Source organism: Hippocampus bargibanti, linkage group LG11 (genome assembly GCF_051943395.1).
Source record: "Hippocampus bargibanti isolate YZ-2025 linkage group LG11, ASM5194339v1, whole genome shotgun sequence".
Lineage (NCBI taxonomy): Eukaryota > Metazoa > Chordata > Actinopteri > Syngnathiformes > Syngnathidae > Hippocampus > Hippocampus bargibanti.
This window is the reverse complement of record NC_142744.1, coordinates 18,943,151-18,961,654: the sequence shown is the minus strand read 5'-3', so window position 1 is coordinate 18,961,654 and position 18,504 is coordinate 18,943,151. Positions and strand designations below refer to the sequence as shown.

The following is an 18,504-nucleotide window of genomic DNA, read 5'->3' as shown; positions in this document are numbered from 1 at the left end:
TGCTGATCATGATACCTTATAAAGCCTCTGTCTCTTTTGGCAGCTATTGCAAATTTCTCCATTGTGGGTCGATTAAAGTCTTTCTGATTCTGATTCTGATTGGCACTTAACTGGATTGGATTAGCCTTTATTAGTTTCGCAGGGGGGAATTTTATATTTCACAGCAGCAAAGTTATGGAAAGAAGAGGAAAGGAAAAGAAGTAGAAAAACAAAAATACAGGAGCTGCTGGAAAGGCAGCCACTCTCGTGACGCCATCTTGAAGTCAAAACAACAAAAGAACAATATGATATGACAACACAAAGACACAGTCATTCAATCTGAAGCACTTTCTGCACCCTCTTTGTATGAAGCAGTTCCAGATGAAAGTGGAGAGAATCAAAGTGTCCTTTTCACCAGTGGATCAGGGACGTCATGGTGAAATGTGTATGTTTGCTACAAGCTAAATGTTGAAAGCAAACACGAAGCTGTAGCATCCGTTGACAAAAAGAGATTGCCTCACATCTCCTCTCCCATGTAAATTTGCTTCAATTCCAAGCCGCGACAGTTGCACATACGCATCAGCGCCCCGCAGTGACGCTATTTTCTTCTCATTATGGGTTGAGGAGCCCATCCATCCAACCACAGACTGTCCAACAGCACCGACCTTTTCACTGACTAAAGCAAGACTCGTGAGAGTACTTGATGACGGCTGCCTACTTGGGCGCCATCTTGGACTTCCTATGGAGAGTAGTGTTGATATTACATTGTATGTGAGCGCCATAACACTTTTTTACCTTTGATCCTGCGGTTAACATAGATAAATCCAAATACAGTACGATGATTTTGAGAATGATTTACCTGCAAGAATTAATGAAAACAATTGAATCAGATGTTGTTAAAAGGGGTGTGATGTTGCAGTAATGATTACCTACACTTCCATTTTCCATCTTTATGTACCAACCTACAAATATAAAATCAGGGGGAAACAAAGTCTACAATTGTTGTAATCATTCCTAGCTTCGTATGGAGGCTCATTTAGCTGAAGAGCGGATCATGTCAGCGATCATCTATGTGACCTTTTGAGTGTGCGCGGCCCCGAGTCACACCAAAGGTTAACTTCCTGCCAACCTTGCCGTGCCGACTGAAGTCAAATAATATATTCAGTGTGCGCGTCTTTGCCTTCCGTTATAGGCCTCCCGCATACCCCACACCCCGCGCTTGCTCCTCTTTTCTCTAGCGGGGAGGAAAATGAATGTTTTTTGGGGATACCATTCATCACCAGTTATTTCCTTCTCTTTGTGCTTGGCAGTAAAAAAGCACTTAAATGCACATCAACAGAATAACAGTCATTTCCATGCATGTTTGCACTCTGGTGGTTCTCATTAGATTGGCGGCGGCGACACCCCCCACCCCACAATAGTACACCCTCGCCCCCACTCCATCCCCATACCTCCCCGCCCTCTCCCATGGGCCACGGCAGTTTAAAGAGCGCACTTTTATGAGCGCTGCAGGAGGCCGACTGCGAGACCCTCGTTGTCGCGATGCACGAGCCCACTCGCTCATTTGGAGGCGCAGCGCGATCACATCTGCCTTGGACATCGCGGCCGTCAGCATACACATTGACTTCAATTCACATTCCAAATCGATTTTGTATTGAGTTCAGCTAAAGAAAAAAGGACAAAGTAACCAAAGCTGCAATTGAAAAGAAGCATTCTTCTTCATGTAGTAAAATAAAAAAAAAAATACTTTGAACAGATAAAAAGGTCCTCCAGATTTTCCCAGAATTCCCGATTTTTTTTTCATCATAGTTCCTCTTGAAATTTGAGGGGAAAATTGCTAAAATTAATCCGGGCATTAGTTGACAAAATTGAATTTCAGTTCAACGTTTTGCTTGTCGCTACCCCATCTCGAGCGCATTGTGCCTCAGCTCTCTACAGTCTGCTGCTCTCTGCTGTGCGTCAGCGCGAGCATGAATGCATGCACATGTCTTTTGGTTTCAATCAGAGCTAATGGAAGCAATGTCACAGATCAAAGAAGCTTTGAACTACTACAACAGCTAAAATCGCGGAGACGACACAATACTTGAGGTCGGACGGACAAGTTATTCTGCTAATCTGTCTTTTTCCCTTTTTGTCCACATTTTGCCATGTTGAGGCACTAACCTTAGTCACTTTTTCCCCAAAAAATGCCATATTTTCCCATGTATAAGGCGCACCGGAGTATGAGGCATACCCCCAATGAATGGTGTATTTTAAAACTTTTTCCATATATAAGGCACAACGGACTATAAGGTGCACCTTCAATGAATGAAAAATGTTTTCCAAATGTAATGTATGAAAAAATACACGTTTCAAATATAAGGCACACCACATATAAGGCGCTACAGTAGAGGTTTGGGTTACACACTACTTCTTCTACAGGGGGAAATGGAGTGACAGTAGTTATGTGACCTGTTGTGGCTCAATATTACTTCACATATAACGCGCAACTGCGTATAAGGCGCAGGCTCATCTTTTGAAGAAAATCAAAGCTTTTGGGTGCGCCACAGACACCGGTATCTGTATCTGTATTTCCCGAGTCTCCATACTGACACCGAAACTATTAGTGGCCACACAAATTTGAAATTGGATCGCTAGTTTTGGTTACTTTGTAACTGATGCATGTTTCATTTTGTTTGCAGATAAAGAATAATTGTTTTAAATACGAATTTTAAAATTGTCAGTGGCAGACGTTTTTAGTCAGTAAATTTTTGTAAATCCTTTTAATTTGGATACACATTTGTGATTTTTTTTTAATATTAAAGGCCCCCCACTAAGAACCAATATTTTGATACAGCTTTGATGGAATGGTGCAGTGATACCAAACATTGTGGTCAGTGATCATAGACACTCTCAGAAAACATGATTGAAATGCGTCGCCAGTCTTCCATCATAACGCAACCCTGTTCAACAATCAATGGAGGGTGTTCCACGGTGAAGTGTGTTCCTGCTGGGGGCCTAAATGAAGCCCCGTCACTCCATTATCCTTGGCGAAGGTTGCAGGTTAACACGGAAAGGAACAGCAACCGTGGAATGCAAAAAAAAAAACCATCAGATTGATGATTCGGCCGAGAATGAATACGTCTAAGACCACGTAACCATTTCCATATTATTTAGAGAATGTGCTCATTTGTAAAGCTATTGTGCCAAGGCAGACGCACACATCGCAACAGCTCTTGAATATTGAGCGCTGATTTTTTGATTAAATCCAGGCCCTTTTTATTTTTTTTAATCCTGGTGCTTACAAGGACAGCCATTCTTAATGCGTCGCATGTCTGCTTAACCTCCTTGTTACACTTCAATCTTTGGTTGTGAATTAAAAGCAAGATGCTCATAGCCAGGTTGAAAATGTGAATTTGTCAAATTTTCCAACTACGGCTTCCCAGTGCAGAGGTGCGGGGTTCGGCTGCGGCTTTGCATTGTGAAGTTTGCATGTTCTCCCAATGCCTGCGTGGGTTTTCTTTTTGTACTATGGTTTCTTCTGACATTCCAAAAACATTCAGAGTAGGTTAATAGCACAATTGAAATCACGGGTGGCCAACCTACGGGAAGGGATGCGATCATGCTGATGTGACCCCATGTGTATCAGAGGCGATTGCTTTCAGACTGCAAGGGGGGACAAAATAGTTGTACACGCACACGCACACACACACGCACGCACGCGCACACACACACACACACACACACACACACACACGCACGCACGCTCACACACACACACACACACACACACACACACACACACACACACACACACACACACACACATACATACATACTATATACAGTGTGCCTGTGTGTGTGTGTGTGTCTCCATAAAATATAATTTGCAACTAAATAGGCCTTAAAACTACACACAATATACCTTATTCTATGTATAATAAATGTGCTATTGTATTGTAATGAAAGACATACACTGCACTGTATAATAAAGTCACTTTATTTACATTTGTGATGGTCGTTGATGGCTCTTAATTGTCACCTGTTGCTTTCTGACTTGTAAGGTCTTCCGAAACTGAGGCATCGCATTATCATTCATCATGTTGATGATTCTCATAGCCACAGTCTTTTCTGGATGTAACTGTTCAATAAAAGCCTGCACATCATCCACTTAGCCAACATTGTGTTGATGCTCTCACTTGATGCTGCAACCATTTCCCCCTCCTCGCCCTCAGATGATAACTCCTGAATGGCTTGCTTCTGCTTGGCCTCTTGAAGGCAAATCAAATCCTCTGTATTGAGGGCCTCATTATGGTCAGCAACAAGCTCCTCAATCTCATCTGCATCCACTACGAGCCCCATGTTCTGTCCAATGGAAACAATGTCGTCCAAAACAAGAGTCATGAGGATCAAATCCTTCAAAGTCCCTCTCAAGAATGCATGCGCGCCACAAATTCTTCCATGCTGCTTTCAAGGATATCAGAGTGAATTTGCCGTGCTTTCTCGCATATAATTGCTTCATTCATGCTGTCGCCGGATAGCGGTAACACACACACCTTTGATGGCTTCTCTGTTGCGAAGGATGGTAGCAATGATGGACTTAGCATATCTGTACTGGGCCGTTAAATCAGACAAACGCACACCTTGTTCGTGTTTTTCAATGATCTCCTTCTTCTCCTCGACTGTAAATTTGTTTTTTGACTTCTTCGGCTGAACACGAGCCTGTGGCGGGGTTTTTTCGGTCCCATAACAGCAAAAGTATCTGTAAAGAAATCCTTGGAGGCGATCGACGTGTGCATTCAGAGAAGGGGTGTGGAAAGGTAGGCCGGCTGGGGTGCTGTTCGGTCGTGTGCTTTGGTGTTCTTCCGCCGAAGATTACTCCGCCAGTGTGTGTGTGTGTGTGTGTGTGTGTGTGTGTGTGTGTGTGTGTGTGTGCGTGTGTGTGTGTGTGTGTGTGTGTGTGTGTGTGTGTGTGCGCGCGTGTCTGTGTGTGTGTGTGTGTGTGTGTGTGTGTGTGTGTGTGTGTGTGTGTGTGTGTGTGTGTGTGTATGTGTGTGTGTGTGTCATGAACGAGCCCGTTCTCCAAACAAGGAAAGCAGACTTTTTTTTTGTCCTCTATTTCCCGCCCCCAGCCGTCGGTTAAAGCCACGTGATTGGACAGAGAGAGAGTGAGAAAACACACACACACAAGGGAGAGGACAGAGCTTGAAACAAAAAAAAAACAAATGTGAAAAAACAGATAAAATGGTGAGAAAATGCATAGAAAACAGTGAAATTTGGACCCACTTCAACTTTGATAGTTCAAAAGCAGAGTGTAGACTGGAAGGTTAAATATCCCATCAATCAGGCTCCACAAATAACCCGCACAAGTCATCTGTACACTTGATGCAAAAAGCTATCAACCCAGCTAAACAGATCACATTGATGAAGAACTAGATACAATTATCACAGAGAAAGCACCTACAAGGGATCATTCCTCAAAATGGTGAAAGAAGCCTATGTTCCTCATCAAGTGTTTAATGCTAAGGAAACCAGGTACTCCATTCCATCAAGCCATTAACGACCATCACAAAGGTAAATAAAATGACTTTATTGTATAGTACAGTTTATTTCTTTAATCATAATACTATAGCACATTTATTATACATAAAACAACGTATATTTTGTGTAGTTTTCAGGCTTAGAAAATTAGAAAGTAGAAATTTATGTTTTATGGGGACCTGGGAACGGATTATTCTCATTTTAATGGTTTCCTATGGGAACATAATTTTTGGAATACACACTTTTCGCCTTACACACTTTGTCTGGGAAGTTCGTAAGCCAAGGTCCCACTGTATATACTATACAGTATATACACAGTAAAGTCTCGTTATATTGATATCGGTTATATCGATAGTACTGCTTATTACGATACTATTTTTATGAACACAAGGAGAACATTTACATGCCGCAGGATCAGATATATCGATAGTCTGGTTATATCGATATTTTTTCCGACTCCCGAGAATATCGATATAACGAGACTTTACTATATATATATACAGTGAGACCTCAACTTACAAACACCTTAACTTACAAACTTTTCGTCTTACAAACGTCAAATTTATGAAAATTAAACCTTATAATAAGCACTATTTTCATAATACATACCCACCACGGCTGGCGGAGTGATCTTCGGCGGAAGCACACGACCGAACAGCACCAGAGGTTAAGTTACCAACAGTCCTTATGGAAGGTGACTCTCCTTCCATAAGCCATCAACGACCATCAAAAAGGTAAATAAAACTTTATTTTACAGCACAGTTTATTTCTTTAATTACAGTCCTCATGTAATGTGCCTCTCTTTCCAAACAGCAATTGCCTTTGACCTTCGACCTCCAACGCCATTCCATCAAGCCATAAATGACCATCACAAATGTAAATAAAGTGACTTGATGATACAATTCAGTGTATTTCTTTCATTACAATACAATAGCACATTTATTATACATAGGATAAGGCATGTTGTGTGTAGTTTTAAGGCTTATTTAGTTTAAAAGTATATTTGATGGAAACCCGGGAACGGATTATTCCCATTTTAATGGTTTCCCATGGGAAATTGTTTTTTGAGATACACACTTTTCGCCTTACACACTCTGTCTGGGAACCAATTAAGTTCCTAAGTTGAGGTCTCACTCTCTCTCTCTCTCTCTCTCTCTCTCTCTCTCTCTCTCTCTCTCTCTCTCTCTCTCTCTCTCTCTATATAAATCTGAGACAATGGTTCTCAGTCGGAAAAGGGTGGAGTGCCCTCTCCGAGTCGGGGAGGAGATTTTGCCTCAAGTGGAGGAGTTTAAGTATCTGGGTGTCTTGTTCACGAGTGAGGGTGAAAGGGATCGAGAGGTCGACAGGCGGATCGGTGCGGCGTCTGCCGTGATGCGGACTTTGTACTGATCTGTCGTGGTGAAGAAGGAGCTGAGCCAAAAAGCAAAGCTCTCAATCTACCGGTCGATCTACGTCCCAACCCTCATCTATGGTCACGAGCTATGGGTTGTGTCCGAAAGAACGAGATCCCGGATGCAAGCGGCCGAAATGAGCTTTCTCCGTCGGGTGTCCGGGCTCTCCCTTAGAGATAAGGTGAGAAGCTCGGTCATCCGGGAGGAGCTCAAAGTCGAGCCGCTTCTCCTCCACATCGAGAGGAGCCAGATGAGGTGGCTCAGGCATCTGATTAGGATGCCCCCGGGACGTCTCCCTCGTGAGGTGTTCCGGGCATGCCCCACTGGCAGGAGACCCCGGGGACGACCCAGAACACGCTGGAGAGACTATGTCTCCCAGCTGGCATGGGAACGCCTCGGGATCCGCCAGGACGAGCTGGAAGAAGTGGCTGGGGAGAGGGAAGTCTGGGCTTCCCTACTGAAGCTGCTGCCCCCGCGACCCGACCCCGGATAAGCGGCAGAAGATGGATGGATGGATGGATGGATGGAACGGAGAGTGGACATACCAGCATCCGCCACCGATGTGTATGTTGTGGCTCTTTGCAGTAACAGTAAAAAACTGGCCCTTTGTGTCAGACAGGTTGCTGGAAATCCTCCCAAGGTGTGAGTGTGGTAGGTTGTTCGCCTTTTTGTGCCCTATGATTTGATTGGCTGACAACCAAGTAGAAAAACAAAATACACACTGCATAGGCAGCCACTCTCGTGGCGCCATCTTGAAGTCGATCAAATTTTTAAATATTGGTAATGATTGATTTTTATGATTTTGAAATCAAGTTTGTCATTTGGGTAAATGCTGTCCTAAAGATGGAATACAATTTCTTAGGGTAACTCTTCCTCTTCTTCTTTTCCTTTGGACTTTTCCCTTCAAGGGGTCACCACAGCGAATCCAGTGTCCACCATCTTCAGAGATTTGATCCGCATGTTTGTTTGGCAAAGCTTTTACGTCGGATGGCCTTCCTCACACAACCCTCTAAAAAAAGTAATTGATGCAAATATCCCTTTGTAATAAGGATGGATTGTAGACTTATAAATATCGTATTCCCGAATGTGTGGATAATACATGGATGCTTTTCTAAAGATTTTTGGTGGACCCGAGGCTCTGTTTCAAGAGGATTTCTTACATCTGCAACATTGTAAAAAGAATGCAGACTTTTTCGAGCTGATTTGAGGAAACATGAAAAGACCCCTCAACCTGTACCCCCCCCCCCAATAATGTTTTTGGGGTGGAAATCTAAAATACTGAGTTCCATTCACAGTCCATTCACTCATCAATGAGTGCCTCCTCCCCAGTTGTTGCATGAATGTACATTGAGCCTAGAAAAGTATTACATTACAAAATTGATGCACTGTCTTTTTTCTGCAGCAGCATGTTTTTGGTGCCGGGCCTCCCGATGTGAAGGTGATGGTTTGTTCAGGGGGTTTGATTTCGATGGCGGGCTGTAATGAAGTTTGACATTTAGTTTGGAGAGAGCAGCAGAGCGCGATCGGGCCTTGATTAGCACACTCTAATTGAGGATAATAAGGGGGAGGCGGTGATTGTTTCTAATTTTTGCCATTAATTGCAGCCGTTTGATTGAGGACAGGCAGGGCTGCCGTGTCAAGGGGCCTGGCGGAATCACATCGTTGGGCGCACACAGCTTCTTGAATAACAATGAAATGACTTTTTCCACTACATATTTGCAATATGATCCTTCAGTTGTTGAGAAGTCAGAAATGGAAAGCAAATCAGAATCAGAAAGCCTTTAATAGTCCCACAATGCGGAAATTTGCAGTCCACAGCAGCAATTGAAAGGAGGTACGTATGTGGTGGAAAAAAACTGTACATAGGGCAAATATAAGAAAGTGAGATATATATATATATGAGATATACATATATATCTCATCTCACACAAAGACATACAACAGTCACTCTCACAATCACACCTAGGGACAATTTGGAGTGGTCAATCTGCCTGCCATGCATGTTTTTTGGAGTGTGGGAGGAAACCGGAGGACCCGGAGAAAACCCACGCGGGTCCGGGGAGAACATGCAAACACCACACAGGGAGGCGAACCGGCGACCTCTGCACTACACCGCCGGTGTGCTAACCACTTGACTACCGGGCCGCCCTATACACATATACAGTAAAGTCTCGTTATATCGATATTCAAGGGAGTCCGAAAAAATATCGATATAACCGGGACTATCGATATATCCGACCCTGCTTGCATGTAATTTCCTCCGTGCGTGCATAGAAATAGTATCGATATAACCGGGACTATCGATATATCCGATATCGATATAACGAGACTTTACTGTGTATATATATATATATATATATATATATATATATATATATATATATATATATATATATATATATATATATATATATATATATGTGTGTGCGTGTGTGTGTGTGTGTGTGTGTGTGTGTGTGTGCGTGCGTGCGTGTGTGTGTGTTTGTGTGTGTGTGCGAAAAAATGTGAAAAAAAGTTAATGAAACAAAAAACTGAACTATTGTACTGTAAATAGCACAGCCACCTTATGATGATGATGCAATACAGTTACATATATACATGGGTAAAACATGTATGTAAACATTCGTAACATCGATTCTCTTCCCACTTTCAAATCCCATCTCAAAACCCACCTATTTAAAGTTGCATTTTCTGTGTAGGTCTCTCTCTTGTTTCTATTTATAATTGTACGGTATTTTATTTATTGCATTCTATTTGTGATTGTATTTTATTTATTACAGTACCTATGCTTTTCCGTGACTGTAAAGTGTGCTTGAGAGCTTTGAAAGGCGCTTAAAATGTCAGCATTATTATTATTATTATTATTATTATTATTATTATTATTATTATTATTATTATAAAAAACATTGCCAGAGGCCATAGTCAGCGCTTTATCGGCACCCAAGCATGAAATAAAATTCGAACAAATTCCGGGATGGCGCTCTACATCATATTTTCAATTCCCGAATCAATTTGTGAATGGCAGTGAATGAGTTAATTGGGTCAGGGAAGCCTATGTACAAATATATTGGACACATTTTGCGCTAATATTAGAAATATATGATCTTTTTTTAACTCACTAATCGTTGATGGTAAACAAACTGCTCATCGTGTTATCTTCACAAACTGTCATCATTCAGTGTTGTGCTGCCATTGATCTGTCTGCATTTGTGGGCCGTGTCTCATCAAAAGTGCAGTCACTTGCTCTCATGAACCCAATATGCCCCAGGGCGATAGGTTGCGCAAACCTCGAGTTCGAGGTTCTTTCACAGGGAGATACCTTTCTCCATCTTTGTTTCAGGAAGAGGATGAGCAAACCTGGGGGTCATTTTCCACAACATTAGGGGCCGAAATTGATAATTAGAGGTGTTCACGGCTCTCGTAAGAGCACCACCCCTTGAGGCGTAGCCCTCCCCTTTAACCTCAAGCGACATTAAACAAATGCTGGCTGTCACGGCGGAGGCGGTTTGCAGCTCCCGTCTCGCCGCCCCGCCATACGGCGCAGGGCTGGCAGGACAGACGTTAGCATCAAGAGGGAGGAGGAAGCCTGGGGTAGGACGTCGTTGGTGAGCGGGGGTGGCATACGGAGGACCGCCGTGCCCCCAGCTGTCTGAGCCAGCTAATGATTCGTCTCAGGGGGGCTGTTGGAGGCAAGCAGGGAAATTGAAACAGACGCCTGGACCAGGATGCGCTACATGTGTGGCTGTGTGCTCCCATTCAAGACAACACCAGCAGTGCAGCTATATTTATTCATGTGATTCAACGTTCTCTTTTTTTAATGGCTTCTCAGGCTGAAACATTGAGATAACCTTTATTGATTTGACTTCTAATTGTTTAGTCTGAAAGAGTCGTGGAGACAATCAAAAGGGATACGGTATTGCCCATCTTACCACATACTGGAAGAGTTTTCTTATTCTAATCACTGTGTTGATTTTTTTTAGTTCAAAGATGGCACAAAACTGCAACAGTACACTAACAGCAAATGTGTAACAACATATTTTGTATTTCTTGTTTGTTTGCTTGTTTTTCCCAGGAAAATCTCACTATCTCCAAATGTTTATCCTGTGTGTCTTCCCAAATCCACAAGATAATGATTTGGCCTTCTCATATTAGGGCAATATAAGACCTGATGCAATTCAAACTTAGCCACATGTGTCGTGTAGTGGTGAAAGTTAATCTTATAACTTGGTACTTTGCATTGCAACCTGACCATTCGTGGCGGATGCAGAGCGTAGCAGACCATGAATAACAAAACAAAAATATGCATATGATTCACAATCATTAGAATGCAATGCAATGGACTTTTTATGTAGCAGCCCCCTCAAACGAATATAATTTACAGTGTACTGTTTCCAAGCAAGCACCTGGAAAAAATACAAAAGAAAAACAAAAACATTCAGTATTCAGCGGAAAAGCGCTTCCATATGTGCTGAGCTGTGAGTATTCGGTCATCCACTGGAGTAGAGCAAACATTTTTATAATTCACTTTCCACTTTTTTTGGGAGGAGGGAAAGTCAGTAATTGATTTTAAATGGATTTTGTAATTACTGCCTCATGTCACATACGGTCCATTGTGACGGTAAGCCGCCACCTACACAAAAACTACAACCAAACGCTCCAAAAATCCAATTAGCTCACCTTAGATCAGGTCTCACGTGCCGCCGCTGACACTTTTGCCTACTGCCAAACAAAACATCGGTGGGGCCTCCTCAGCGCATGTTTCCCCCACCCTTACTATCACGCTCCTCTTCCTCGACGTTCGCATCTTCAATCCCCCGCTGAGCGCATCCCACTCCTCCAACACAGCCCCATCTCCCTAAAGGTAATGACTGGAGGATTTCTTACATCTGCAACATTGTAAAAAGAATGCAGACTTTTTCGAGCTGATTTGAGGAAACATAAAAAGACCCCTCAACCTGTACCCCCCCCCCCCCAATAATGTTTTTGGGGTGGAAATCTAAAATACTGAGTTCCATTCACAGTCCATTCACTCATCAATGAGTGCCTCCTCCCCAGTTGTTGCATGAATGTACATTGAGCCTAGAAAAGTATTACATTACAAAATTGATGCACTGTCTTTTTTCTGCAGCAGCATGTTTTTGGTGCCGGGCCTCCCGATGTGAAGGTGATGGTTTGTTCAGGGGGTTTGATTTCGATGGCGGGCCGTAATGAAGTTTGACATTTAGTTTGGAGAGAGCAGCAGAGCGCGATCGGGCCTTGATTAGCACACTCTAATTGAGGATAATAAGGGGGAGGCGGTGATTGTTTCTAATTTTTGCCATTAATTGCAGCCGTTTGATTGAGGACAGGCAGGGCTGCCGTGTCAAGGGGCCTGGCGGAATCACATCGTTGGGCGCACACAGCTTCTTGAATAACAATGAAATGACTTTTTCCACTACATATTTGCAATATGATCCTTCAGTTGTTGAGAAGTCAGAAATGGAAAGCAAATCAGAATCAGAAAGCCTTTAATAGTCCCACAATGCGGAAATTTGCAGTCCACAGCAGCAATTGAAAGGAGGTATGTATGTGGTGGAAAAAAACTGTACGTAGGGCAAATATAAGAAAGTGAGATATATATATATATGAGATATACATATATATCTCATCTCACACAAAGACATACAACAGTCACTCTCACAATCACACCGAGGGACAATTTGAAGTGGTCAATCTGCCTGCCATGCATGTTTTTTGGAGTGTGGGAGGAAACCGGAGGACCCGGAGAAAACCCACGCGGGTCCGGGGAGAACATGCAAACACCACACAGGGAGGCGAACCGGCGACCTCTGCACTACACCGCCGGTGTGCTAACCACTTGACTACCAAGCCGCCCTATACACATATACAGTAAAGTCTCGTTATATCGATATTCAAGGGAGTCCGAAAAAATATCGATATAACCGGGACTATCGATATATCCGACCCTGCTTGCATGTAATTTCCTCCGTGCGTGCATAGAAATAGTATCGATATAACCGGGACTATCGATATATCCGATATCGATATAACGAGACTTTACTGTATATATATATATATATATATATATATATATATATATATATATATATATATATATATATATATATATATATATATATATGTGTGTGTGTGTGTGTGTGTGTGTGTGTGTGTGTGTGTGTGTGTGCGTGCGTGCGTGCGTGTGTGTGTGTTTGTGTGTGTGTGCGAAAAAATGTGAAAAAAAGTTAATGAAACAAAAAACTGAACTATTGTACTGTAAATAGCACAGCCACCTTATGATGATGATGCAATACAGTTACATATATACATGGGTAAAACATGTATGTAAACATTCGTAACATCGATTCTCTTCCCACTTTCAAATCCCATCTCAAAACCCACCTATTTAAAGTTGCATTTTCTGTGTAGGTCTCTCTCTTGTTTCTATTTATAATTGTACGGTATTTTATTTATTGCATTCTATTTGTGATTGTATTTTATTTATTACAGTACCTATGCTTTTCCGTGACTGTAAAGTGTGCTTGAGAGCTTTGAAAGGCGCTTAAAATGTCAGCATTATTATTATTATTATTATTATTATTATTATTATTATTATTATTATTATTATTATTATTATTATTATAAAAAACATTGCCAGAGGCCATAGTCAGCGCTTTATCGGCACCCAAGCATGAAATAAAATTCGAACAAATTCCGGGATGGCGCTCTACATCATATTTTCAATTCCCGAATCAATTTGTGAATGGCAGTGAATGAGTTAATTGGGTCAGGGAAGCCTATGTACAAATATATTGGACACATTTTGCGATAATATTAGAAATATATGATCTTTTTTTAACTCACTAATCGTTGATGGTAAACAAACTGCTCATCGTGTTATCTTCACAAACTGTCATCATTCAGTGTTGTGCTGCCATTGATCTGTCTGCATTTGTGGGCCGTGTCTCATCAAAAGTGCAGTCACTTGCTCTCATGAACCCAATATGCCCCAGGGCGATAGGTTGCGCAAACCTCGAGTTCGACGTTCTTTCACAGGGAGATACCTTTCTCCATCTTTGTTTCAGGAAGAGGATGAGCAAACCTGGGGGTCATTTTCCACAACATTAGGGGCCGAAATTGATAATTAGAGGTGTTCACGGCTCTGGTAAGAGCACCACCCCTTGAGGCGTAGCCCTCCCCTTTAACCTCAAGCGACATTAAACAAATGCTGGCTGTCACGGCGGAGGCGGTTTGCAGCTCCCGTCTCGCCGCCCCGCCATACGGCGCAGGGCTGGCAGGACAGACGTTAGCATCAAGAGGGAGGAGGAAGCCTGGGGTAGGACGTCGTTGGTGAGCGGGGGTGGCATACGGAGGACCGCCGTGCCCCCAGCTGTCTGAGCCAGCTAATGATTCGTCTCAGGGGGGCTGTTGGAGGCAAGCAGGGAAATTGAAACAGACGCCTGGACCAGGATGCGCTACATGTGTGGCTGTGTGCTCCCATTCAAGACAACACCAGCAGTGCAGCTATATTTATTCATGTGATTCAACGTTCTCTTTTTTTAATGGCTTCTCAGGCTGAAACATTGAGATAACCTTTATTGATTTGACTTCTAATTGTTTAGTCTGAAAGAGTCGTGGAGACAATCAAAAGGGATACGGTATTGCCCATCTTACCACATACTGGAAGAGTTTTCTTATTCTAATCACTGTGTTGATTTTTTTTAGTTCAAAGATGGCACAAAACTGCAACAGTACACTAACAGCAAATGTGTAACAACATATTTTGTATTTCTTGTTTGTTTGCTTGTTTTTCCCAGGAAAATCTCACTATCTCCAAATGTTTATCCTGTGTGTCTTCCCAAATCCACAAGATAATGATTTGGCCTTCTCATATTAGGGCAATATAAGACCTGATGCAATTCAAACTTAGCCACATGTGTCGTGTAGTGGTGAAAGTTAATCTTATAACTTGGTACTTTGCATTGCAACCTGACCATTCGTGGCGGATGCAGAGCGTAGCACACCATGAATAACAAAACAAAAATATGCATATGATTCACAATCATTAGAATGCAATGCAATGGACTTTTTATGTAGCAGCCCCCTCAAACGAATATAATTTACAGTGTACTGTTTCCAAGCAAGCACCTGGAAAAAATACAAAAGAAAAACAAAAACATTCAGTATTCAGCGGAAAAGCTCTTCCATATGTGCTGAGCTGTGAGTATTCGGTCATCCACTGGAGTAGAGCAAACATTTTTATAATTCACTTTCCACTTTTTTTGGGAGGGGGGAAAGTCAGTAATTGATTTTAAATGGATTTTGTAATTACTGCCTCATGTCACATACGGTCCATTGTGACGGTAAGCCGCCACCCACACAAAAACTACAACCAAACGCTCCAAAAATCCAATTAGCTCACCTTAGATCAGGTCTCACGTGCCGCCGCTGACACTTTTGCCTACTGCCAAACAAAACATCGGTGGGGCCTCCTCAGCGCATGTTTCCCCCACCCTTACTATCACGCTCCTCTTCCTCGACGTTCGCATCTTCAATCCCCCGCTGAGCGCATCCCACTCCTCCAACACAGCCCCATCTCCCTAAAGGTAATGACTGAATTAGGCCTAATGTTGTACACTGGCTAATGGCGCCGCACTGCACATTACGGCATGTGCAACTGGCAACGACAACAGCAATAATCCCGGAGCCTTCTTGTCCTCCTGCACTCGGCCCCCGGGGGCTGGGTCGGTGCTCAGGGAAATGAATGGAGTTTGCCACACTACAATGAGCTTTTGATGGGAGACAATAGAGGAGGCTGCCAGCACCACACAGGGTGGTAAAAGGAGAGCAATATGGGGCCCATCTACCGACCGGCCCTCCCTCCTTCCCTGCTTCCCTCAGGCCCCTGTATCCACCCCCCGACCCCGGTACCCCCACCACCCATCTCTCCCGGTTTCATAATGGCATCCGGAGGGGGAAGAAGAAGGGAAAGTGATGTCAAATATCAGGAAATCAGACGGATGGCGAGCTGACAACCCCCGCAAATTGTCCCATCCTTCTCTCCCTTCGCCCAACGGTAGCACAGGTTAATATCACATTTATAAAATCACTTACAAGAAACAAAGCTGCCTCTTTCCCCCCACCCCTCCCCCACTGTCACTCGCAGACAGTCATATAGTTTTGCCGAAGGCCAGCCGATGTGTCCATTTGTCCTCTGATGTCCTCACTACCCCCACACCTGTCTGTCTCTCTGTGGAAAGCAACAACACAGTTCCCGGAGTAACTGTTTCCTGTTTGCTTTTTTTGCCCATTTCTCATGCATATGAGTTAAGGAAGTCAACACATTCACATCATTGAGCAACAGGTGACTCAGTATGTTGTCTGAGCTTTATTGACTCTTGGAAGTCCTCAATTGCTTCCTTGGTGACAATATGAACCCAGTGCAAATTGTTCGGTCGTCTTACTGAAGCGACTTGAGGGATATAATGGCTTATCGCTTGGGTGGTGCTGTTTTTATTCTTTACTAGTCATACAAATCGTTGAAATCGAGTGCAGCAATCGGTCCGATGGAGTACGTGTTATCGAAACACTCTGGAAATTGTTTGTTCCTGGCAAATCTGAGGCAGCATACAGGTACAGCATAGGTTCACATAATTCATTTAAGGATTTTTCATTGCCTTTTGCTAAACTTTGAGCTGTCTGTTGCTGAAACATGCTACCATTAAAAAATGGTCAAACACATCTACTCTGTGCAAAAAGTAACACTTGATCAATTCCCTCCCTAGCTAACGGAACGGGCGACCCAGCCAGTTGCAGTGCAGGCAGCGCTACGAGCCCTAAACTAGATCCGCCTCCCTCGCCACACGCCAACCGCAAGAAACACAGACGGAAAAAGAGCACGGGTATCACCAAGCCTGATGGTCTAGTTGCTGGGAATGAAGGTAAGAAAGATGGGAGACACTCATTTACAAATGGATGATGCATTTGAGATTAGTCTTGCCTAAATGACTCGCCGATAAAACTACAGTAAAGTCTCGTTATATCGATATCGGATATATCGATAGTCCCGGTTATATCGATACTATTTCTATGCACGCACGGAGAAAATTACATGCAAACAGGGTCGGATATATCGATAGTCCCGGTTATATCGATATTTTTTCGGGCTCCCTTGAATATCGATATAACGAGACTTTACTGTGTATACATATTCTCATTTTTTTTCGCCGTTGATTTCCCGTTGGGGCTGCAGTTGGCGGAAAGCGCAATTTTGATTGGATGACATTGGCCGTCAGTCGAAACAGGTCAACGCCCCTTTAAATGAGCCCCACGAGTGCACTTCAGCTTGAATTCACCGAAGGATTCATTAGCCTTTGAGGAGAGAAAATGTTCGGATTGGAATTTGCAATGAAACAACACCATCGATGAAACAGTCGAATGTCAGTGACATTTTAACAAGCCCCGTGTTAACGTTAGCATCAACATACTGCTGCGAGAAGTAGATTGCAGATAGCAAGTGTGGAAGCTTATGAGCCGTGCGCAGGCTAGCAAGCAGTAACTCCGCCTCCGGACCGGCAAGTTGAATTTCATTCCGATCGTTTGCCTGGATTTTTACTCATCACGAGGAACGGAAAAACATTCATGTTAACGGTGAGTACTATCACAAAGTTAGTTTAAATAATCCATTCTGATATTTTGTTGAAAATTGACCGCGCGTGTTTGCACGTGTGCGCGCGCGCCCGTGTGTGTGCGCGCGTGCCCGAGCGTGTGTGCGCGCGCGCCCGTGCGTGTGTGCGCGCATGCGTGGCTCTCGCTGAAGAACATTTCTAAATATTTTACTTTTATGGCTCTCTTAGTCAAAAAGGTTCCCGGTCTAGATGTTTGCGGCTGATTTACAAAAGTCGAATGGTGGTTCATTAAAGAGCATGGAGGCGCAAAGCCATTTCATCCTCCAAGTTGGGTTTCCATAGTATGAACTGACCCGTCCAGAAGACACAGCCCATCTCGGCGGGTGATTGTCAGCCCGACTCTTCACCCAATTAATAATGATCCCGTCACATAAATGATGAATGGAGCTCTCTAATTGGATGGCATTGTGGAAACACTCAGACGCATCTCGCAGGCCATAAAACTGATGTCAGATGAGCGACGTGATCAATCAACAAGATGAATATGCTGGAAAGACGACAACAATGGCGTTGACGCCTCCTAAATGATGCTTAGCATTAATAATCATTAGACATGGAAAAAAATCCCTGGCCTTTGAATGACTCTGTTGACCACAGTGGCCAGGGTGAGTATCATCACCTAAGTCATCCCATGTGGTGAGGTCATCGTCAACAATTGCCTTTCACACAAAGATACTGCAGAAAAAAGTCTGTCATTGAGCCCAGCAACTGAAAGTTCTTTCACACAGAAACACAGCATACTTATCAGAGGGTGACAGTCGGTCGCTTTCAAAAATACAAAGCGGGAGGAGTAATTTTCAGGTGGCAGCTTTTCATAGCTGCTTCAACTTTGCCGACCGAATAGCCGACTTCTCTGTCTGAGCTAGAAAAACTTGAAAAAAAATATCGAAAAATGCTTCATTTTAAAGTGGGCATATAAATGTCCA

At 43.2% G+C, this 18,504-nt stretch overlaps 1 protein-coding gene and 1 long non-coding RNA gene across 2 annotated transcripts in view; both read left to right on the top strand.

The window, feature by feature from the left end:
• Positions 1 to 18,504, top strand: part of agap3 (ArfGAP with GTPase domain, ankyrin repeat and PH domain 3) — a 116,179-nt gene that overhangs the window by 63,142 nt on the left and 34,533 nt on the right. The window contains exon 13 of the mRNA XM_089008929.1: positions 16,676 to 16,831. Within this exon, the coding sequence (XP_088865055.1) occupies positions 16,676 to 16,831 (156 nt within the window). The remainder of the gene's footprint in view (positions 1 to 16,675; positions 16,832 to 18,504) is intronic.
• Positions 4,862 to 8,729, top strand: LOC148891861 (uncharacterized). Its single transcript, XR_016116507.1, has 3 exons — positions 4,862 to 6,233; positions 6,313 to 6,375; positions 7,799 to 8,729. It is a non-coding gene; the product is annotated as an uncharacterized LOC148891861 (long non-coding RNA).